General features: G+C 35.9%; 1 protein-coding gene across 2 annotated transcripts in view; it reads right to left on the bottom strand.

Moving 5' to 3' along the window:
- Nucleotides 1-219: 219 nt before the first annotated feature.
- Nucleotides 220-24,606, bottom strand: part of hcn1 (hyperpolarization activated cyclic nucleotide-gated potassium channel 1) — a 96,586-nt gene continuing 72,199 nt past the window's right edge. The window contains exons 5-9 of one of the 2 annotated variants that reach the window (XM_084388273.1): nt 17,034-17,180; nt 14,999-15,239; nt 11,095-11,259; nt 4,942-4,978; nt 530-1,802 (exon numbers count right to left, since the gene is read on the bottom strand). In XM_084388273.1, the coding sequence (XP_084244399.1) occupies nt 1,616-1,802; nt 4,942-4,978; nt 11,095-11,259; nt 14,999-15,239; nt 17,034-17,180 (777 nt within the window). In that variant the 3' untranslated portion in view covers nt 530-1,615. Of the gene's footprint in view, nt 1,803-4,941; nt 4,979-11,094; nt 11,260-14,998; nt 15,240-17,033; nt 17,181-24,606 lie in introns of both variants that reach the window. The other variant, XM_084388272.1, reaches the window with a different exon arrangement.

Below are 24,606 nucleotides of genomic sequence, written 5' to 3'. Positions count from 1 at the left end.
AAAAACCATCCGATTTGACCACACATCCTTCGTAATAATAAATTAAACTAAATTTAAATAAAAAAAAAACTGAAAAAATACATTTATTCCCTTTAATGCACAAAGGCTGCCTTGAAACGCAACGCAATTACTGCACAACACGAAGTATTGCAGATGTCGAAACTACACCTTGATGTGGTGCGCCGAGCATTTTCTGATATTATCTTGTTTTGTTTTTTTCCAGCCGGTAAAAGTTTGTAGATGTGCTTTTAAAACTTTTCAGTATTTCCCAGGTTCGATTTGCGCAAACATTTTCCACAGTGATGCCAAAAGCTGCTGAATGCTGGACTTGTTTTGTCATCTTCTTGTCGAGAACAAAAATTCAACAAAAAAACACATTCAAAAACATCATTGCATTCCCGTAACCAAAAACGAAAAATCTGAACTGTAAGGAAAACGTCAACAGAAAAGAACATCTTCAGACACGTTATAGTCACATATGTTAGAGAGGAAGACTTGCGTTTATACTAGTTTTTTTTTGTTTTTTTTTCATATGGACAATGCCAAATATTCTAGTTGGATTTGCACATATATATTTGTATAATATACATTCTTAAGTTGAAGGGGAAGTGTGTCTAAAATATAGTACAAGGAAATTCTGTACAGGATAGCTATGAGGTTATTTTTTTTCAGAGGAAGTTGGAGAAAAAAAATACAAGTCTTTTCCCCGTTTTTTTTGTCTCTCCATAAAAATCAATCAAAATCTCTTTTAAAAAAAATGAATGTGAAAAAAGTAAAATGGGATCATAAATTCGATGCGAACCGCATCTTGTCTTGTTCCGTCTCTGTACTGCTTAAGACTGCCGACTCTCTCCTGGAGCCCGTGGAATCCCTGTGCTGGGCACTAGAAGGCGCCATGCGCACCGGCGGTATGGCACCCGATGACATCTGCCGGAAAAGGGCAACCCTCTGTGGGACGTTGGTGCGGATGCCGCTTTGCAGCACGGAGCCTGGGGCCTGGACGCCTGCCGTGGATCCCATGGGTGGCTGAATGGAAGCCAGTGGTTCGCCTGATGTGGGGTGTGCTCGGGCAGCCAATGAGGCCTCGTGGGGCAGTGACGGCTGTGAGGCAGAGAGGTGGCGTATGTCCTTGCTCAGGCTGCCTGACTGGAGCGCCTGCGTGCTCTTGTGGACATCGCTCCTCTGAGGGGACGCCCCTTGCGGTTGCTGCGGCTGTTGTTGCGCCGGTTGTTGTGGTATGGAGGCGGGCGAGGACTGCTGGGGTAAGGCTTGCTGTACAAGGGACAGTTGGGAGGCCGTCGGCGATCCGTACTGGAATGTTCGGCTAGCTATAGGGGTCTGCACCGGGGGACTGCAGATGGATGTGGTGAACGAACAAGGGGACATGATCGCCCCTGCCGGTTGCTGCAAGGGCGTAGGGGGATTCTGGGAAGAGATGCTCAAGTTACCGTAAGAAGCGCTTGGCGCTGAAAACGTGACGCCCTGTGAGGGCGGCACACGGCCTGATGGGGTTATTGTGGCGGAGGTGCTGTAGCTTAGTGGGGCGGCCTGCTGCTGTAATTGGTTGTTCCCAAGAATAGCAGTCGCTGTAGTGAACGGTGGCTGAGCGGGAGAGTTAATGATGGAGTTTCCAGACATCGGCGTGGAGTTCATCCCCGTGACCGATTGCTTCCGATCCACCATCATCACCATCTCTCGGTCCTGCCGGATGATCTGCTTCAGCAGCTCGTTCTCCTGAGTGTTGAAGACGCCAGCGTTCAGATCCTTCTGAAATTTCTGGAGCAGGAGTGAGTTCTTCTTCCCTGTTGAGGGTGAAACCGAAAGATAGTCAATCTTTAGTTTAGGCTGAGCAGGTAACAACTAGACCAAATAAAGTAACAAAGAGTGTTGAACAGTTAGAGGAGAAGCACAAAGGTCTCACAAATGTAGAAAGGGGAGGCTAGTCACTCCTAAGTAGAGATTTTGAAGTAGGACTGATGTTAGATTCAACTTCTGAGGTGCTTATGCATTGAATCTCAATTCACATTTGTTTTTCGCTATTGGTTTAATGGTTTGGCAACTACACAGATTTCTCAAAGTCTAAAACATCACAATCTCCAAGCACACCACAGACACCTGCTGAAAATCAAGCCAAGAGTCATTTTTAGAGCTTATGTAAAAGGAATGTTCTCCTAGTCTGGTCAGGCCGTCAGGTCTTGTTTTAGAGAGGTTTTGAGAACTTAGCTTCAGAGACCACAACCAGCAAAACTTTAATTGTGGACAAGTTTGGCCAGTCTAGGAGATGTCTAAGCTGTTTGTTTTCCAGCAGGGTATCTACTACTTAAACTGTCAAACACAAAGTTTATAGTAAAATTAGGACTTGAATAAAATAACCTTTACATCAGCAGCCAATGGTCCTATAAGTCTTTTTTATATTAATGTGTATAAACTTAGTTGTTGTTGTAATGAGTTCATGGCTATTATTGTCTCTTCTATTAAATAGTTGCTAAATTTTATTAGCTGTCTACCCTTAAAGCTAGGCTAAGTTAGTTAACCGTGCTAGTGATCTACAGTGGATCTTGAAGAAAACAATCAATGCATTCATTAAAATACTTATTCAAACTGACACATAAATTAAAAAAGTTTAAAATTTGTTAAATGTAACAGTAAAATAAAATTGATTTAGCGCAATTAAAAAGTTAATTATTCAGAATTTTATTTATACAGATGTTTTTATTATGATTATTATTTTTAGTCATCCATAGCCTACAAATGATGCATCAAATATATAAGTAGAATCACTGATCAGTGCAATTAGTTGTCTATTTGTGGGTTACTGTGATATCGATGCCATGTTCTATAAAGTTGGAACCAGCAATAAGAAGAATCAAGTGATTGATCAGCTAATGTTTGTAAAGAATGCTAGAAGGTGAGTTTCCAAATATGAATTTAACTTTTACTCCACTGTGCCAAGTGGATTTAGATTTATTCAGTTCTGTTAGTCACTATTTTGATGTATCGATCTTTCCACGAACCTCTTCTATTACTGCCTTTTTGTACACAATAGCTGAGCAGAGCTCTATTGTTACATACAATGACTGAGTAAGACTCTTATGAGCTGACGGCATAAAGCAATAAGCTATCAATCTCTCATCCATAGCTGTAAGAGCGAACCAGGCAGTAGGGATTCAAAAAGAAAGTACAGTTTCATGACCCAGCTGCTGTGGGACATATACAATTTTACTATCAAGCTGTCTGAGCAGAATTGTTATATACAGAATTTAATCATTAATGAATGAATATTATACTATTTTGTATTTGGAATTCTTTTTTAAAAGGCTTGTTTATGGGGGCAGTTTTGCAACGGGTCAAATTTTGCAGATGTGTTGCATCATAAATAATATTCGTCAAACTTTGCAAAAGTTCCACGTATAATGCCAGTCAGTGCTACTAGCACCCAGATTAAACAGATTGAATTTAGGCTTGTATTCACATATAAACATCGATCAGCGGACATAAATAGAAGCTCAACCAAACCTGCTTGATGCGCGAGAACAAACCTCATTGGTCCTTGCGGAAGCTCAAACGTGCTGCGTAACACGAGAATGAATTTCATTGGTTCTTACAGAAGCTCAAACGTGCTGCGTAACACGAGAATGATTCTCATTGGTTCTCGCACGTCAAGCAAACAAGCTTGAGCTTCCGTTTACCACAACTGATGTGAGAGTTGATGAATGTTTATATGTGAATAAAAGTTGTTCATAAATTCAAGATGTTCATCATATAAAGTCATCGGGTATCTTCAGAATTTTTTTTTTTAAATATCTTTGTGTTGCTTACAAATTTGAAACAACATGAAAGTGAGAACAGAATTTTCATTTTTGGGTGAACTAACCCTTTAATTTGTACTGCTTAAATAATGGGATTGTAGTACATTCCCTCATTAAATATGTTGTTACAGTATTTTGTACTTTTTCAGATTTTTAAATACCTTTTTTTGTTGTTGCTTTAAATCAAAGTTTGTAATGAGTTTTTGAATAAATTACATTATTTTGGTTTGGTTTGCATCATGTCTTAAGTCTTTATTGAAGGTTATGTTTGATTTTTTTTTTTTTTACCCATAGAAAAAATAAATGGGAAAAAGACTTCATAAACCAACTAGGCTTAAAGTAGGCACAGTAGCTTTAATGCAATATCAAAGTAATACTTTTCTTTTATAGATGTACACTACTTAGCCAAAAGTATGTGGACATAAGCCATCAGCAGATGGATGATGGTTTAAACTAAAGTAAGAACAATACGATCCGCTATTAATAACATAATGTTGTAGCACGAAACAGTAACTGTCAGGATGAAGGAATTTAAATACCGTCTCCTAATAACTTGCTGTAATATGTACATTTATATTTGAGACCGTTCCCATGGGGGGAAGCAATCGATAACCAATAATGAAGAGTTTCAGCACTGTCATTTGTTGTTAGCGGAAGCAGAAAATGAGAGCTATCTAATGTCACTGGAGAAAGAAAGGGGCTCCTGAGGATGAACATGTCTGGTCTGGACAGGAACACTTATTCAGGGGACATGAATAACGTGAAAACCTCCCTGGAGACGTCTTTTAGGTTTTACAGGCCTGTCGTGTCCTTGCATTTCCAAATATACACAATTTCCTTGTTCACAGTGCATATTGACTAGTCCGACAGCTGTAAACATGGCTGGGTGAGTTTTGTAAAGAGGCAGTCAGACCTGTGATGTATTTTGGCATGGGGAAAAAAACAGTGACTGAACGTCCCTGATGTTTGCAAGTTGCAACCCACCCTGAAAAAATGACCTTTGTGCATTCAATCTCAGAAGGCAAAGGCCATGATGTAATCTACTGGCAGCCACTGAAATAAATCCAGATGAACATTGAAGAGTCTATGGTCTACTTCTAAATAAACACGCACTGCATGTCTACAGACTTACGTGATGTCTGAAAAGAAGTTTGGAGGCATAATGAATTCTGTAAATGAGGAGTTGATCAAAAACATGTTATTCACAGGACTATAAAGGGCCAGAGAAGGGGATCTAGACAAGGTCCTTCCAGATCAATCATGACCTCTAAGGGGTTTAACATGTTTTAGAGATGTTTAAATGCTGGATATGTTTAAGTCGTACATGTTCTCTGACACCCTTGCAGGAACTTTCATTTGGTATTATATAATCTTATGTTATCCTAAACCTAAGAATGTGGCATTCAGTGATCCAGAAAGTATTTAGACACTTAGTCACATTAAAAAATGTATGAATGCCATTGCATTACATAACAAAATATGCAAATTAGACAATTTACTATTGATAAATTGTGAAATTAGGAAAATGCATTTCAATATAATCATAAAATGTACATTATTATGTTTCTTAAGCTGTGCATGCATGCCTAATAGCGTTATGCTTCAGATGCTATCAATATGTCCATATTGTATGTTTCACTGTATATCCAACTGGACCAAAATGTATGTGAACGTTACGCACAAATACCTATGAATACTTATCTGTCACAGATATTTAGTTCATATTGTAATAATCTGTTGGCAGACTTGGGTATTTTTGCAAATCTAAGCACAGTTTGAGACTTTTTAGATCAGTACTTAGTTTTAAGAAAAACTCAAAATTTCATCTCAGTCTCATAATTGAGATCTCTCTTTCCTGTGGAGAGTTTTGGCAAAAAAAATATCATTTGAGAGTGTCACAACATTTTGATTGTGAGCAAGAAAGACAGATAAAAAGACATTCTGAACATTTCTGTAACATTGATTTCACAGTAACCCACAGTCTCTTTAAGAACAAAACCTATTACATGGGGCTTGTACGGAGAAACACAAATTCCCATTGAATGTTCTCAGACATTCAGTAGAACGGAACATTCCGTTTCACCTCTAAGCTTGACGGCCTCCGTTGAGACACATTAGCCCTCTGCCGCACGCTTCTGGGGCTGAATGGCGATATTGGGCTTCATTTCTCTCTATCTGTGTCAGTAAAGATGCCTAATAACCTGAAGTCTGCCTCCCATTCTCTAATTAATGAGTGGAACACAGTGAGCCGTGAACGTGGCAGACCATTGAGCTCAAGCACTTTGCCAGGTGGCTGCCGTGACGTTTGGACCACGGATATAAATAGTCCCGGGACAAAGCTGCCTGTTTTAGCTTCTGTTGCTAACAGGAAAAAAAACTACTTTTTATATGACTGTTATCTGAGTTTAGGTATATGGAGTCTTGTAAGTGGAGGCTCCTAAAGTCAACCTGGAAATATAAATAGGTTAGACCAGCTCTAAAATATTGATTCGTCTCTTTTTGAGTGCAAAACGGTGAAAATAAATGAATAGATAAATCCTTATCTAGTAATCACAAATAACTGAAAGTCATGGAAATTCATTGGTCTAAAAGGTGTAAAAAAGATCCGTAAAATTAGTGATGACACTACTGATCTTTTACATTTATCAATAGCGTAATATCTTCATCAGTTCATCTATTTTTCATAATAGTGTAGCTTTTTCATTAACACGATAATTTTTACTTTTTCTTTGTTTTTTTCACATTTTTGTATGTTGCTAATCATATATGTGTCTGTCTGTCTGTATGTATGTATGTATGTATATATATATATATATATATATATATATATATATATATATATACAGTGCAATGCATAAGTGAATACACCCATGCTAAAGTTGACTAAAAAGAGGAATAAAAAATCATATTTTGGAAATTGAACTTAATGCCTTAATTAAAAAAATTAGGAAAAATACAACCTTTAAGGACACCAATTTTCTTTGTGAATGAATAATGTATCGTAAATAAATAAATGTTCTTCCTTAAAATACATGGTGCATAAGTGAGTACACCCCTATGTTAAATTCCCATAGAGGCAGGCAGAATTTTATTTGTAAGTATTTTTTTTTAACTTTTTTTTAGGATACTATGCATCCTGATAAAGTTCCCTTGGCCTTTGGAATTAAAATAGCCCCACATCATCACATAGCATTCACCATACCTAGAGATTGGCATGGTTTTATTTCAGTTAGCCTAATAGCTAGTTTGATTTGCATTGAGAGATGATCTTATGGAAAGTACCCCATGCCAATCTCTAGGTATGGTGAATGCTATGTGATGATGTGGGGCTATTTTAATTCCAAAGGCCAAGGGAACTTTATCAGGATGCATTGTATCCTAAATTTTTTTTTTTTTAAATACTTACAAATAAAAATCTTCCTGCCTCTATGGGAATTTAACATAGGGGTGTACTAACTTATGCACCATGTATTTTAAGGAAGAACTTTTATTTATTTACGATTATTCATTCACAAAGAAAATTGGTGTCCTTAAAGGTTGTATTTTTCCTAATTTTTTAAATTAAGGCATTAAGTTCAATTTCCAAAATATGATTTTTTATTCCTCTTTTTAGTCAAATTTAGCATGGGTGTATTCACTTATGCATTGCACTGTATATATATATATATATATATGTGACAGAATAAGAGCACAAAAAGCAGGTGACTATATTAATAGTTACACTACATTACTTGAAAAACACCTAAATAAAAAACATTAATAGTCACCTGCTTTTTGTGCTCTTATTCGGTCTCTGGTTATAGACTCTTATTCTCTCACTCATAATTATAAATTATGTAATCTGATCAATTTAACAATGTATTAACACACTGCCCCTTTAAGTATCTTTATGTAGTTAGCTGCTTTTTATAACTAAATATTTAAAGTGACTTGACTTTAAATGAACTACTTTAAATTTGCTTAGCAAACTACAATTTTAAGGTATCTTTCCCACCACTATTAAAGGTACAGACAAATAATAATTAACAACAGCATGAAGCATTTTTGTGTTTAGCAACATCATCACAACAAGCAGCAGCAGCAGCGTTGTTATCATTACGCTTATTTTCTTGAAGTGAAAAACCTTAAGTGAAGCACACTTTTTGGAAGTTCTTGAACTGATCAAATAGTATGCATGCATTGGTTATTAAAAAGACAGATATGATAAGTGCCCAAACATGACAGGGAATAGACTATAAAAAGTACTTGCCTTGACTTTAACAGTAACATGCAACCAATTGTTTTTTACTTACAATGGCTTTTTATTCGTTTGATTTAACCTTGGTTTTGAGGTCCACTGGTGCACTGAACACATGCTGGCTGCCTTAAGCCTGTGGATCATTTCAGATGTGAGGGGGGAAAATCTGGATCGTCATGAGGAATTTACCTGCTGCCTACTGGTCGGCCAGGACACTCTTGAAAACGAGATGAGCTCATCTCAAGAGGGGCTCCTGGTCAAATAATTTTTAAATAAAGATAGATACATCAATTGTACAACATGTCATATCTGGTTGATTTCTTTTTTTAGTCAAATTCTTTTGCTTAGGACGAGACAAGCATTTGCAGTCCAAAAAACAGTACATGGAGCACCAATCATGTCACGGTCCGTATTTTTCCCTTGTATGAGACAAGACCCCTTGTTTTAGTTAGACTAATGTCAAATCAAAAGTGCTGGCAACTTGCAGTGACAATATGGTACAAGCCCGTTCTCCACATGAAAGGACAAATGCACGTCTTGGCTTTGTTTACAACACCGGTCATCTCGAGTTATGACTGACGTTTAAAGGGTGAAAACGTCAATGCCACAAACAGAGATGGGTGCAGGTAGAATCCTAGTTTGGAATTCGGACAGTGTAATGCATACTGTCGAATTGGGGGTTCGTTTAATTTATTTCAATTTGATTTGACTGGCCTGATCACATCAATTCTTATCTGTTATTGATTAGTTGTGACGTGCATGTCACAATAGTGTGGGCATATTGATCCAAACCAATCCAATCCAACTTTTAGTGCAAGGCAAGTCAATCGCATCATGCCAGAATTTAGTAAATAAACATAAAAATTAAAACAACTGAACTAAATAAAATAACACTAGAACCTATATCTAAAATTAACTTCTGGATGCAGGCAAGCAGGTGCTAAATTTGATCGATATCCATATAATGGAACTTAAAAAGGGATATTATGTTTAATATTTCTAGCGTTTTGTTTCATGCACTCAAGTTTTGAAATTATGCTGGGCTTCATGCTATATTAATACGTCATAACCATTTCATATGCTTAAAGGAGAAACATTTACTTTGAGTTTTCAGGTCACATCTTAAATTATCTTCTGGTTTTATCTTATGAACTGCGAAATCAAAAGATGCACAAAGAAAGAAACAAGACATTTTAATACTGGTGTATTCAATAATCAGATCAACCCCTTATTAAAATAATTGCTGTGCTATGTATTTTTAGAGCTATACTTGGATGTGACCACTGAATTTAAGATGCATTTGTGCTTCACTTCAAATCTGGTCTGTCACAAACTAGTTAAACATTGTTACTGAGTAAAAGATTCATGAAGATGTTGGGTGAAAAGTAACAAGGCTCATGCTCAAGACCCTACTTTAAACTCTAGTGACAGAGAATTCAATTGAAAAGCCAAAAAAAGGTCATATACCAAACCCACTGAATGGTGCAAAGCATCAAACTGATGTTCTGCGAATGTTCAGAATGCATTAGCTCACATTTGAATTCCACACAATTCAAATTGATGATGGACGGTGGCCTGTATCTCAACAGTGAGACAAAGACTAAAATATGCAGCATTACAGAACCTTGCGTTGTCTTAAGACAGCTTGAATAAAATCCCTTTTTTTTTATTTTCCATTGTTCCTTTGAAACTGGTTGAAAGAAAGATCCTTCTTTTCAGTATTTCTATGAAGTACTGTAAGTGTGAGTGATAATGGATTTGTGTTTAGTGGGGAAATGTTAAAGTACATCAAGCCAACTGGTCTTAAAAAAAAAAGTACATTACGTATATATATATAATCTGAGACTATTGTAGCATAGTACAAAAACTACTTTTATGATGTTTTCATGGAGAAAAACATTCAGTAATAAATGTGTTGTAGTGAAAAATGAGGTGGGTGTAAGGTTTTGCTGATTTTCTTTAAATGTGATATTTTAGATGTTAATGTTGACGTGATTCATGCACAAATTAACTTCCAAAAAAAGAACACATTTGGAAAATAAACATTCGCTGCTTTGGAACAATATGTTTTGTGAACTGTTCAAATAAGTCGGGTAACACTTTACAATAAAGCTCATTTCATTAACATTGGTTAATGCATTGGGTATCATGAACAACATTTTTTCCCCCTAGTATTTATCAACTAATTAATGTTAATTTATAAATATACAATGTTCATTCAAATGACTTTAATGTTAATTTATGCAACTTTAAATGCTAAAAATGTATTGGTATGTAGAAATTACCATTAGCCAATATTAATAAATGCTGCAAAAGTACTGTTCAGTGTTAGTTTATGATGCCCAATGCATAAACTAATGTTAAAAAAATGATCCTTATTATGAAGTATGTGAACTTACCATAAATTGAATTATTATTATTTTTTAAAACATTTCTGTGTTTTGAAGAAAAAAATAAGTAAATAAATAGAATAAAGTAAGCACTTTAAATGGGCAGGGACTACACTAACATGTGAAGAACTGGTCCTAATTGATAGTTAATTATTCAAGCCCTTGCCCTTTAGTGCACCAGCTCAGACCCCCTCTAGGGGGCGCTCTGCTGCTACCAGGGTCAAGGGAGGGGGCGGGGTGGTGCTCATACCCAGGTGTGCGGGGTGGGGGAGTGGAACGGAGGCTCATGCTGGTGAGGGTTTGCCTCCGTCCACCCTCCATGCGTCCATTTGGGGATGACATTGAACCAAAACCAGCAGGGCGTCCAGCCCCGGGCAGGACGGTTACATGCACTGTCTCTTACCGACAGACCACTCAGTTAAGGCTAGCAAATTACATTTAGTTGCTATTAGTTTTAACGGTTTATGACTATATAATCCATACGAGACATTTGGACAAAGAAAAAAAAAGAGAAAATAAGGGAGCATATATACACGTCATGCAACACAATGGTAGATGATTGAGGTGCGATGAAGGACAGGACAATCGCGCAACAAACACACACAGGGTTCAGGCATTAAGCTAGAAGAGGAGGCGAGGGTTGGGTTTCCGGTCTTACCGATGCGGTCCAAGCGGTCGATAGCCACGGTTTCGAAAGCGCGGCGCATCATGGGATATTCCTCCAAGACTTCGTTGAAATGGTCCACAGACAGCGAGAAAAGTCTGCAGTAGGTGTCAGCGCGGACGCTAGCTGTACGACGACCTTTCGTCAAAAGGCAGATCTCTGTGGGAAATAGATTAATTAAACTTATTACATATTTTATATAATGGAGGCCACTAGCTGGACAAGGGAGCCAGCTGAGCAAGGCTACTTGGATTAGCAGAAGAGCTAACCTTGAATAAAAGAAAAGGTTAGCATATAAACATAGCATGAGGGTGTGGATTCACATGATGTATTCAGTGTAATATGTGGTGGGCAGTGCTTTTTATTCACTTTAGAGACTCTATAACATTTACCTGATGGTATCTGCAACACTTTTCATGTGTAGGTCATGTGGCGAATGAATTTAGCATTTAGCTTAGGGATGTGCCAGTGAGGAAATTTTCCCAACAGAGTTTTGGAGTTTCCTCCTCTTTTGCACCTTACTTTTAAATCGCTAATTTGAATGCGAAAGTAATATGCGCATGGACGCATACAAACAAATAATCAAACATAGTAATAACAATAATAATAATTTGTTTGTATAATAATAACAATAACAAAAAACATTAATAATTATATTAATACATATTTATGAATATATAGCATATATTTTTATAGTAGCCTATATATTTATTTATTTATTAATCACTATTATTATTATTATACAAACAATAAACAAAATATTGTTATTTATTTCATTATACAAACATAAAATCAAACATAATAATATAATATTTGTTTTCATAATAATAATAATAATAATAATAATAATAGCAATTGATATATATTAATTTTATAGTATTTATAAATATATTTATTAATCAAATATTATTATTCAAACAGTAAATCCATAAACAAAGCATAAAATATTGTTATTTTTATTATACAAACAATCTAAATATATATTATTATTATTATGTTTGTATAGTAGTAATAATAATATTTCTAATTTATTAATATTATAGTGTGTGTGTGTGTGTGTGTGTGTGTGTGTGTGTGTATGTGTGTGTATATATATATAATTTACTATTGTTACAATAAATAAATAAACTATTGTTATTTATATTATTATACAATTATATTTACAATTATTATTATACAATTATTATTATATTATGTCAATATTTTGTACAATATTTTATTTAAGCTTTATCAGGTTTGTATGTATTTGTATTACAGACCTGCATACCTAAAAATACACCTCATCATCTAGAAGTACGCTTGTTTTCATTTAATACAGTGCACACAGAGAGATTTTTAATGAACCTTAGAACCTGTGTAATCTCGTACACAATTTGGCTTAATCTTCCCTGAGGGGGGGAGGTCTTCAGTGCTTAGAGAAGATCTGCAAATGGCCCTGTCTTTCAGCTTAAGACATGCATGGGTATACGTTTATATGCAACTTCTGTCAGCTAGAGCTGGAGTAAATAACATATGACTATACTGATTCTTTGAATATATTTGCTGTAAATGTAGGACTGTACATGCTGTGCTTCAAAATGACAGATTTTTAGCTATTTTGTCCTGGACAGGAAAAAAATGCTGAGGAAAAAAGTCTGTGTAGCCTGCGGGACGTGCTAACAACACTCTCCAGCTGGGAGTGGGAACAAGGCGTCGGAGTATTTTAATGGAAATGTGCCATCTCTCTGGCATCATGTGGTGCAGTATAAAGGTGATGGTGGCAAAAGTACTTTGCACTTGCTATTCTATTTCTAATTGGTTGCTTAGCCTCAAATGTCACTGTAATGTACATTTTCACAGCCCAATAACAGCGACCGAAAAGTCAAGATAGATAAAGATAGTTCTAAAGCTACAAAATGATGAAATGTAATGAAATTTGGGATTCCGGTAGTAATTGTCTTACTATGCACGTCTGTGGCTGACTGCCAAGAGTGGATGAGTGCCTGAACAAGTTAGCGCCTAAGCTAGCGAATGTGTGAAGGTGTCTCTCTCACCCTCACGAAAGAGCATCCAATCAACTTGCCCCTGCAAATGGAAATGACGCTTGACCTCAGAGCTCCGGATGTCCGTCGGTTTGGCATGTATCCCAGTTGTGAGCTAACAAATGGGGTTTGCCTGATTTATCATGATCAAACGCCTCACCTTAACTGGCCCTCACCTCACGGCACACTGCCAGAACTTCACTTTACATACACTGATGCTTTAAACCACTGCATGTCTTTAAAAAAAACTAAATCAGTACCAAGATTTTGCCTTTATTAAATCAAATACCTGCTATTCTAATTTCACCTGGACAGTTTTTATTTTAGTGATGACACTAATAATGTAATAATAATAATAATAATAATAATAATAATGATAATAATTTGTATTTATCGTTCCATTTGTTTTTATAATATTATAAATAATAGATACAAACGTTTATTATTACTTTTTATTTCTTATTATTTATAAGAAATAATGTATTATTATTATTAATAAATAAAAAATATATACAATATAATACAATAATAATAATAATTTGTGTCTATTATTATTTTTATTATCATTTTGCTTTTATTTTAATAATATATAAAAAAAATTTATTAATTCATAATAATACATATTAATATTAATAATAGATATAAATGTTTATTTATATTATTATTATTATTACATTTTATTTCATTATTATTATTGAATAAAAAACTGTAATAATGTGTATTTATTTATTTATTATATATATTTTTTTATAATAATAATACAACAATCTGTTCTTATTTGTATTGCTATAATAATAATAATAAATAGTATTTATTGTTATTATTATTATTATTATTATTCATTAATAATAATAATTATTATTATTATTATAATACATACGTTTTTATTTATTTCCATTTGTATGTATTATTACTAATAATTATTATTATTAATATAATAATAATAATAATAATAATAATAATAAACAAATAAATACAATTATTTTATTATACAATATTAAAGGCAGTATTTTATTTTAGCAATTTTTAATTAGTCAATAAATTGTATTACTATGTATCTCACAGCATATCAGCTTTTTTTTCAGAGTTCTGTATCAGCATTGGTCACCGAAAAACCCACGCTGGTCGACAACTACACTAGACACAGTTTGACTTAATGCCACTCATTAATAATTGTTGGGTTGTCCTGCACGTTTTTGAACGATCTCCGTTCAATTTAGGACCAAGGTCAGTGTGTGTGAAGTTTCTATCAGAAAGCAGTGAGGAGGAAGAGATTTTCTGACACCGCCAGCAGCTTTGACACACGTACGGCCCCGTGTACACACACACACACACACGCACATATGCCTGCAGCATTCCTGCTATGGGCCAAAATACCCGTAGCAGATGGTTTTCAACTGGAGCAGGTGGCTGGCATCACAGTGTACCCATGGTAGAGCAGGCACAACCTTCATGAATCGTGAGGGAAAATTATTTCATTTCAATTTTTGTTCCCACACTCGTACAGCTTAGGTAACACTGAAGAACATGTGACATCAAGGTCATTTGTGACATAATCTCTGAATTATAAAACTGTACAGAACTGTATTTAGAAGCTTGTGGTTTCTACATCTCTTGTCCGTTTTACTTTGGTCCATCAGTACAACATGAATTTGCATTGTACAGAATTTGCATTGCATTCATAAGTGTTAAGTTGATTGTGCAGCAATTTTGTCCTAAACCCTGTGGCTGTTTGCAATGATTTTTCTACCGTATGTAAACATGCACCAGACGGATGTCTTTGACTTGTGTAGCTTATTCAGCACCTTGTGTGGAGTTCAGCAAGACTGTAAGTTGTTTACAAGTTTGTGCCATCTGTTTGTGGGTTTTCAACTGACCTCCAAAGTAGGATCCGTCGGTGAGTTTCAGCTCTTTGTTGAATTTGGTAATGACGCTGGCCACTCCATGCTGTATGAAGTACATCTTTTTACCCACGGTTCCCTCTCGAATAATGTAATCGTTGGGCTGGAAGACCTCAAACTTTAGTTTACTCAGCATTCCCGTCACAAAGTTAGGGTCTGCGTTTGCAAACAGGGGCATAGTGGCCACCAACTTACGACAGTTGAAGTTCACAATTTCCTATAGAGCAAAACAGAAAGAAAACACAATCAACAGACATCAAAAGGTGGGGAAAAAAAGCATATAAGACAGTATTTTTGTATTTTTAATATAACCAAAACTTACTTTATTTATTTATTCATTTAATCACAATGTTACTTAAATTTTATATGCACAATTTCCTGTGGGACAAAATAGAAACAAGACAGTTGACTATATATACTAAAATAAAAGAATAAAAATGCATTTATGACTTCTTTTTTTGTAAAATGACCCAGAAAGTTGTAATATAAAAAAAAAAAAGTATTTGTTTTCTTGATTATTATTATTATTATTATTATTTTTTATTATTTTTTTTTACTTTCTGAAAATATTTAAAATGTATCTCAATATTTATATTTGAAATGGTGTAAAGTTTTTTATTATTCTTTTTGAATCACAGTGTTGCTTAATTTTATATTCACAATTTCAGAAAGACTAAATTTTACTTTATTTAATATTTTGGTAAAACGACCCAGAAAATTAAGATTTAAACAAAAAAAGTATTAATTTGTTTTATTTTATCTTAATGTTTTGCTTTCTGACAATATTTGAAATGCATCTTACTATTTATATCTAAGATGGTGTCAAGTTTTTAAAAGTTTAATGCATTTATGACTTTTTTGTGTTTTGGTTAAATAACTTTTTTATTTATTTATTTTAATGTTTTGGCCTTCTGACAATATTTAATATGCATCTCATTATTTATATCTGAAATTAAAAGTTGCCTAATTGTCAGCAAAATCATAGAAATATATTGTGCATATTTAATATATTATTTAGTAGGGGTGGGCAATATATAAGAGCAAAATATCTTTTTAAAATACATATTTCAAAGCTTGAATTTTTCTCTGCGACTATCACAAGCCTCTATAGTCTCTCTTCCCACTGCATTGCAGTGATCTTATTGTATGGTACCTGTACAGTCAGTGTCAAGCTCTCTTCAGCCAATAGCTGAAAGCCTGATGCACATAATGTTCAGTCTTTCTCGTCTCCGTGCTGCCGGGGTGAAGGAAGTGTTTGTTTGCTGTGGCTTATGTGTGAAGGATAAATTTGCACTGTGCTTTAAATCGTGGCGTAGTCGGAAAAGCGTCAGGAAAAGGTTCTGACCGCAATCACACAGGAGGAATAATGAGTTTGATAGCCACGTCCAACCCTTTACCTCCACTAGGGAGACAAGCTGGAGACTTTATCTATTTAAAGCTGGTTTGTCACAAGGCGGTGCATGTAAAAATAGCAGCCCTGACCAACTGAGGGAAAGAAAGAGAGAGATCGAGGAGGGAGGGAGGGAGGGAGGGAGGTGCTGCCACAGAGTTGAGGTGTTTTGGGGATGAAGCCGTCAGTGTTATCTCTCACTTTGCCGTGTCATAAAAGACACTCATTCTGTCTGCTAAATCATGATGACATGAGTGTTGCATTCTGGGTATTTTTTTTCGAAATTCCCATTTTCGGTATGCATACAGTAGGATATCTGGATGACCTACAACATCAGTCAACCTAATATAAACTACTAATGACTGATGAGTTAATCTGCCAGAAGCGCTTACTAGGCTTAAAGAACTTTATGTGGCATTGAAATAATTTGAAAGACCTGTGGTATCCAAAAACTAAGATAAGATGTTTCCTTTTATATCCAAATGAAAAGGATTATGCGTCCAGACAGGGAGATAATCCTAGATCAGCACTTATTTTGTAGGATGCTTAGGTTCAGATGTACCCGCAGCTGCATTGGCTCTGACCCTGGGTCAGCACTACTGTGACCTCTTGGTGTCTCACCTCTTTGAGTGGGTCGTTGAGCTCGTTAAGGATGCTGTCCTCGTCGAAGATCTTGCCCTGGTAGCGATGCTCATAGTAATCGTGGATTTTCTGCCGCATGTCAGCTGGCAGCTTGTGGAAGGACATGTACTGCTCCACTTGCTTGTACTGTGAGAGAGAGAAAGAGAGAAAGGAGTTTTTAGCATAAAAAAAAAGAAGCAAGTAGTCGAGACTTGTACCTTTATATTTAAAATGAATCTCAATATTTAGATCTGAAATGGTGTGAAGTTTTTTTTTTTTTATCAATCACAATGTTAATTTTATATTCACAATGTCACAAAACAGAAAAAAAAATAAAAATAAAAATAATAAATATATAGATTGACAATGGAGTACTTTCCATAAGATCATCTCTCAATGTAAATCAAACCAGCTATTAGGCTAACTGAAATAAAACCATGCCAATCTCTAGGTATGGTGAAGGCTATGTGATGATGTGGGGCTATTTTAATTCCAAAGGCCAAGGGAACTTTATCAGGATGCATAGTATCCTGGATCCATGAAGTAACTGGCCTTTAAAAATAAAAATCTGCCTGCCTCTATGGGAATTTAACATAGGGGTGTCCAGACTTATGCACCCTGTATTTTAAGGAAGAACATTTATTTATTTACGATACATTATTCATTCACAAAGAAAATTGTTGTCCTTAAAGGTTGGATTTTTCCTAATTTTTTTAATTAAGGCATTAAGTTCAATTTCCAAAAGATGATTTTTTATTCCTCTTTTTAGTCAAATTTAGCATGGGTGTCTAAACTTATGCATAGCACTGTATATAAATTATTTCAGCCAGGATGCACTATATGCATTAAATTAAATTAAAACTCATCAAAGAATCCTGAAAAACATACAAAAAATATTAAGCAGCACAATCATTTTCTTCCAATGAAAAATGAATAACACTGCTTACAGTTTTCTGTGTGCTAAATGTCAGTATGCATGGAATACTACATTTGCCAGATCATGCACTGATCATTTATCTCACAATGCAATGCTCTTAGAATGATTTCTGAAGGATCATGTGACACTGAAAACTGGAGTAATGATACTAAAATGTCAGCGTTGCCTCACAGGAATAAATTACATTTTTAAATATATTGAAATATTGCTGTTTTTCTGTATTTTTACTCAAACAAATGTATCTTTACTGAGCATATAAGAGACTACTTTCAAAATCATTTAAAGGGGTGGTATGATGCCCCTTTTTACAAGTCTCTGATGTCCCCAGAGTGTGTATGTGAAGTTTTAGCTCAAAATACCCCACTGATATTTTTTTGAGCAAAAATGTTTTGTGTGTGGGCTCTTTAAATGCAAATGAGCTGCTGCTCCGCACAGAGGGCGGAGCTTTAACAGCTCGTTCTTAGCAGAGCCATATAGAGCCCTTTGTTGCAAGGCGGGGTTTATGTAAATTTTAGGGTTAGTGATGTCACTAACCCGGGAGGAATGTCATGTAGTCCCTATCAGTCGTTTGTCAGTCCTTTAAAGTGATTTCTTTAAAAGCAAATATCTCCCTTTGCTTTGAACTTTGAGCGTTGTAACTTTACAGATGTTATGTTCAAAAAGTAACATTACACACTAACTAAAGTTAAAAAAGTGAAATCATAATTAACCACCCCTTTAAAAACCTTACCAACCCCCAAACTTTTGAACGGTTGTAAATATAATTTAGAGTAGCATGTGACCTAGAAATGTCACTGGTTTACATTTTTATATTTCATTGTGTTCATGTTCTCAGATTTGCAATCAAAAGTCAGAGATTTCAATGCTGACATTTCTCATCATCTCTTCCAAAGCCACATTATCCTGGCTATTATTATCTCAATTGTTTCTATTTTTATGTCCCCCAAGGAATTAGTACTTAAAGTCCCCCTGAGGTGAAAATCAAGTTTTTAATGTTGTTTATAGGTCTATGTGGTGTTTTTAATATGCTTTAAGACAAACCATGTGTAAATTCATCATCGTCAATACCATTACTGAGTATTTTCTCCTTAAAACTGCAGTGAACCAAAGACAGTCGCAAAAACGCTGTTTGAAATTTCTGACCCGTCTAACCAATCACGTCAAAGTGTGGATCTCTGAGCTGGCGTGAGAGAGTGGAGGCGGGGCTAATTTACATATTCATAGAACCACGTATACTAAATGTGGCAAGGGTGTAGAGTTACATTCAAGCTATTTTAAGGGCATGAAGACATTTTTTTCCACAGGAAAAAACTTTTAAATATGAGTTTTAGGGGCTAAAATTATTAGGAAACTTTAAATGAAACAACACTGAGAACATTTACCTGAGCTATGAAAGAGCAGCCTCTGAGCAATAAAATGTCCCTCCCGTGTAGGCGTTTGGTGAAATGATCTTTTTTAATTCATGCATGATTTAATGATGAGCCATTTAGATAAATCCTGTGTAAACACATTCGCACACACAGAAAATTGTGCTGGGTCACTGGCTGTGGGCAGGTGGTGACAACACTTCCTGTCTGCCAACTCAGCTGATGACATCAGAGCAGGAATGTCTAATCCCAACACCTGCTCCCTTTCACCTGTCTCTGGTTACACATAAATTCAATTATGCATGCATTCGGTACCGACACAGGCTACCCACTCCATACCGTCACAGGAAACGATAGCCTTCCAAGACAGTCAATATCCATCCGAGAACAATCTATTTTAAACTGTTACATTGACTGACTTGCATATTTATAACAGCTCTCCTGTTCATGATTAATCAATACATGCACTATTCCTATACAGGCTATTTTATCTATTGTCTCTCTATGAATTGACTTTTACCTTAGTGTGAAGTGAGATTCATTAAGAAACTGTTAGACTAACAGGCCATATTATTATGCAGCACAGAAACCGTATTCTGATGGTAGACCGCATAATCTTTCATCGGTGCGGGTGAAATGGCTTTGAATGACTAGGACAATTCAAGCACCAAGCAATTAGGCTAATGTTCCAAAACCTCCCCGTCTCTCGCTCCACCGCATCTGCAGCGGGGACACGGCTAGACCCACGGCTACTTAGCGTCTCGATGGGAAGTCTTTATCCGTGTCTCTTAGACAGAGGCCTTGAGAATTTAAGAGCTGATGTCTTCAGGCTGTGGGATGCTATAAGACAGTAGCCTACAGGCAGCTTTTAGCTTGACCATATGTCTCTGAGGAGACTTTGTGTCTGATATATATAAAGGAATTGACTGGCTGTGTGCAGGCAGGGTGCTAGTACACACACACCTGCAAACAGTGTGTTTCAGCACAAAAACATGCATTTTACTCACGATCCAGTTTAACGAATCTGATGAAAACGAGTGTGATGAAATAGTGTTGTGCCTCGAGTATTTAAGCAGGCAATTATAGGGATTCACAACCTTTTAGTATCGGTTAATGGCTAATATTATAGTGCTGATTTGTTTTGGATACTTAATTGTGCTAACTTGTCCCTATTTTTATATTTGGTTATAAAAATAACACCGATATAAGAGAAAATGAGCACAATGTTGTCATCTTTAAAAGTGTTTTGTAAATATGTTTTATAAAATTATTTGTAAAAAACATTTTATATATTTGGTTTTAATTTTACTTTGTTTTAGTAATTTTATTATGTGCTTTTGTCTTTTTTTTTTATATCATTAATTCATTTTTATTTCAGTTTTAGTTTTAGTAACTATGTACTTCTGCTTAAACTTATTATTTTTCCAGTTAGTTTTCAAGGCAGCATTTCAATTTTTCAATCATTTTCATTTACGTTTTTAAAGTTTATTCCTTATATTACTTATATATATCACTTCAGCTTGATTTCAATTACTGAAAACAATAGTTTGTTTTAGCTAAAAGTAAGAACACTGCGTGAAAAATAAATAAATAAATAACACTGTTAAATGTGATCTTTATCAAAAATCTCAAAATTAATATCTCTTTTTAAAAGTGCATTATAATATTTTGATGCCTAAATTCACTTGTGACATTTAAACAACTGAATTTGTATTTATTTTTATTTAGACAAAATAGTATTTAAATATCTGCCATTTATTTGTTATTGGCCATTACTTGATAAGTAATTCTCAACTTAAATTAAGATTGGTGCATCCAGTCATTGTGGATTATTTCTATGTAAATTAGGCTTATAATAGATGCCTTATTCACCACAACCCCAAGCTATTTGCCTGTACTAGTTAACGCAGTGTCATTATTTGCATAATTCAGGCAGTAGAATCAGATGCTAAAACAATGTGAAAATACTGTAAATGGTTCAGACACAATTAATTCCCACTCCCACACATAAGTTGTGTCCCAATTCAGAGGCTGCAGACTTCAAAGGCCACACCTTCAAAGCCCCGTGAAACGAAGGACGCATTAGTAGACCGCATTCGAAGAATTGGGACAGCCTTCGCCACCGCCACGCCGCTGTGACGCATTCTACCTCCGCTAGAGTTTTCTAAGCTGGAGAGTCTGAGCCAGCGCTGGATATTCAGAATATGAGTAACTGTGACCTGTGGTCAGTCAGTCGGTGGCAGTGTGAGTCACTAGGCATCAGGGCAAAAGCAGACACGCTGATATGGGCTTCCTTACAGAGATATTGTCCAAGTATTTATTCACACACACACATAGTGTGCATGAGTACACAAACACCAGCATGAATCATCATTGTAGACTTATACCGTAATAACTTGGGATAAGTTAAGAATGGGTTTCAGCACATACTGTATTTATATGTACACTGTAAAAAAAGTATATGATCAATACATTATGACAACATGTTTTTGCATTGCTTTAACTCATCAGAACATAATAAGTTATATAATATTCAACTCATTTTCAAGTTAGTTTAATGTAGTTTAAGTTGAAATTACTTAAACATCCAAGGTGATTGTACTAATTTTATTTTTTTACAGTGTACTGCATGGCTCAATTTTATTTTAAAATTTAAATTAAACAAGACATCCTCTATTATATATATTTTAAATGGGACCTATCATTCCCTTTTAAAGTCTTGATTTGTTTTTGGGGTCTACTAGAATAGGTTTTCATGATCGAAAAACACATTTTACATTATTGCAGCACCTTTCTTTCCAGGCTGTCAGTAACACTTAGTTTAGTTCCTGTCTCTACGAAGCCCCTCTTTCTGAAATGTGCTCTGATTGGTCGCTGGACCAGTGCGTTGTGATTGGTCAACCACTTCAAGCGCGTTTCGAGAATGACACGCCGTTCCACCGCAAGTGTCAACACACTACTAACGCAGGTCTCTGCCTTTTTATTATATTTTTTTGCTTATACCTTGGGTGGGAATTATTTAAGTGAGGAATATTGTGACATGTTCGTTCCCTGTAGAAAACTCAAGACTAAAATCAGGGCGGAGTTCAGAAACCCGTGTTTACTGATTTAGACAATAACTACCTTTGGAGTGAAATCGTGCTTTGTGTTATTCAACATTACACACTAAAGAAAGTTAAAAATGTAAAAAACAGCTGGTTGATAAGCTTGGACACCAGCTTACCACCTTCCATTTTCTCTCTCAGACATTCACAAAAAGAGGGACCAAAACTTCAGAAACTCTGGAAACTCATCCATTTTAATCAGAGTCTACTTACACACACACACACACATATTCAGCGAGCAGAATCAGGGGATCAGCCTGTTTGGTTTAACGGATTGTCACAGCCCAATGACGACAGCACCTGTGAATAAACATCGTCTCACACACTGCAGGCCAGTGGCGCTGCGCTAAGACAGCGGGTAGAGACGCAAATGAAGGCGAAAACAAAAATGTCACTTCTTGTTCTACATTGATTACAGCGCATCTGTCAGAGCATGATAAGGCCAGTTTGTGTTTGCAGTACATTGATTTATGCTGAGCTCACAAAGAAGGGGAACTTTTTGGTTGGTCGTGTGGGGAACGGGGGGTGTAGAGGCTTTTGAAGGAGTAGTCTTGAGGTGGTGAGAAGGCACAGAGAAGTCAAGCTGTTTTGGGCATTTGGCTTAAAGCAGGAATATGGTTTGGCACTGCCAGAGTAGATAAACTCATATCATCCTGAGGGGATTTCATAAAGCTTGCTTACATGCACTTCGTGATTCCCACAGAGGTAATGCTAAAATGTTTCAGCCGTCTGTGTGAATGACAGCTGGTGTCCTCTTATTGTCAATGGCATATTTATATATCCGCTTCAAAAAGGCCTTCAACACTTTCTGCAGAAATGTGCCAGTGTTTTTGAATTTTCTTGAAGACTTGAAGCCCCGCCATGTCCCCTTTCCCCCTTCCCCCTTTTTTATTTTCTTATTCATTTTTTCTTCCTTTTCATTACCTTTCTTTCCTTCCCTTCTTGTCCTTACTTTTTCTGTCTACTACCTTCTATTTATTATTTTTTATATATATTCATTATTATTTTTTATCCTTCCTTCCTTTTCCATTTTTTTGGTCCCTTTTTCTCTCAATTTCCTGACCTTTTCATTTCCTATTGCTTTTCGTCTTCCAACCTTCCTTTTTTCCGTCCCTCCTGTTCTGTCCCTTTCCTATCCTTTTCTTTTTTGCTTTTCATTAATCTATCCTTTCCCTTTCTTTCTATCCTCCCTTATTTTCTTCCTGTTTTGGCCTTTTCCTTTTCCTGTCCTTTAAAGACCTTGCAATCTTTTTTTAGTTTCATTTAATTCCTTTTCATTTGCTGTCATGTCGCGTTTCCTTTCCTGTTCTTTCCATTACTTTTCTTTGTCTTTCCTTTCTTCCTTACTACTTGTCCTGTCTCCTTCTTTTCTTGTCCTGTTATTTTCCTTTTCCTATCCCCTCCTTTTTCCTATTTTTTGCCCTTTTCATTTTGTTTAATTTCAACTTCCAGCCTTTTTCCTTCTCCCCTTCCAGTTCTGTCCTTTTTCTTTTCTTTCCATTTCCTAATTTTCTTTCACCTTCCTTCCTTCCTTCCTTCCTTCCTTCCTTCCTTCCTTCCTTCCTTCCTTCCTTCCTTCCTTCCTTCCTTCCTTCCTTCCTTCCTTCCTTCCTTCCTTCCTGTTCTGTACTTTTCCTTTCCCTAAAATTTTGTACTTAGTTGGTTATAACGAAATGATTCATGAGTGTGCAGAGCTCACGCCGAACAAACTATGGCGTATAGATTGCTGCAGGCATGACGTATTTTTGTAGGCCAAACCTGGGTTAGCATTTTAGGACTTCCGGTTCCATCATCCTAGGGCTGGGCGATAAAACGATAACGATAATTATCGCGATATAATTTTTCTCGATAAAACGATATCAAGAGTTCGATAAATGTTCGATAATGTTTATGCGCCAAAAGCGGAACGAAACTCATTTGAACCGCGCGCCACACGGACCATTTATCCGCTCGGCTCAAAGTCCAAACCGCAGCGCAGCGTGAGCTCACTAGAGCCGATGCGAGAAGCGCTTGAATTCAGTGAAGAACACAAATGTCTCAGTGATTTAAACCAGTTTAAAGGCAGATGAAACAGCGCTGACAAACAGGAGAAACACTGTGCGCAGAAGGCTTTTCCGTCTACAAATTCCCATCATTTACCATGGATTTACTGTAACGTTAGCCTA

This window comes from Rutilus rutilus (genome assembly GCF_951802725.1).
Source record: "Rutilus rutilus genome assembly, chromosome: 18".
Classification (NCBI taxonomy): domain Eukaryota; kingdom Metazoa; phylum Chordata; class Actinopteri; order Cypriniformes; family Leuciscidae; genus Rutilus; species Rutilus rutilus.
This window is presented reverse-complemented; position numbering and strand designations above follow the sequence as displayed.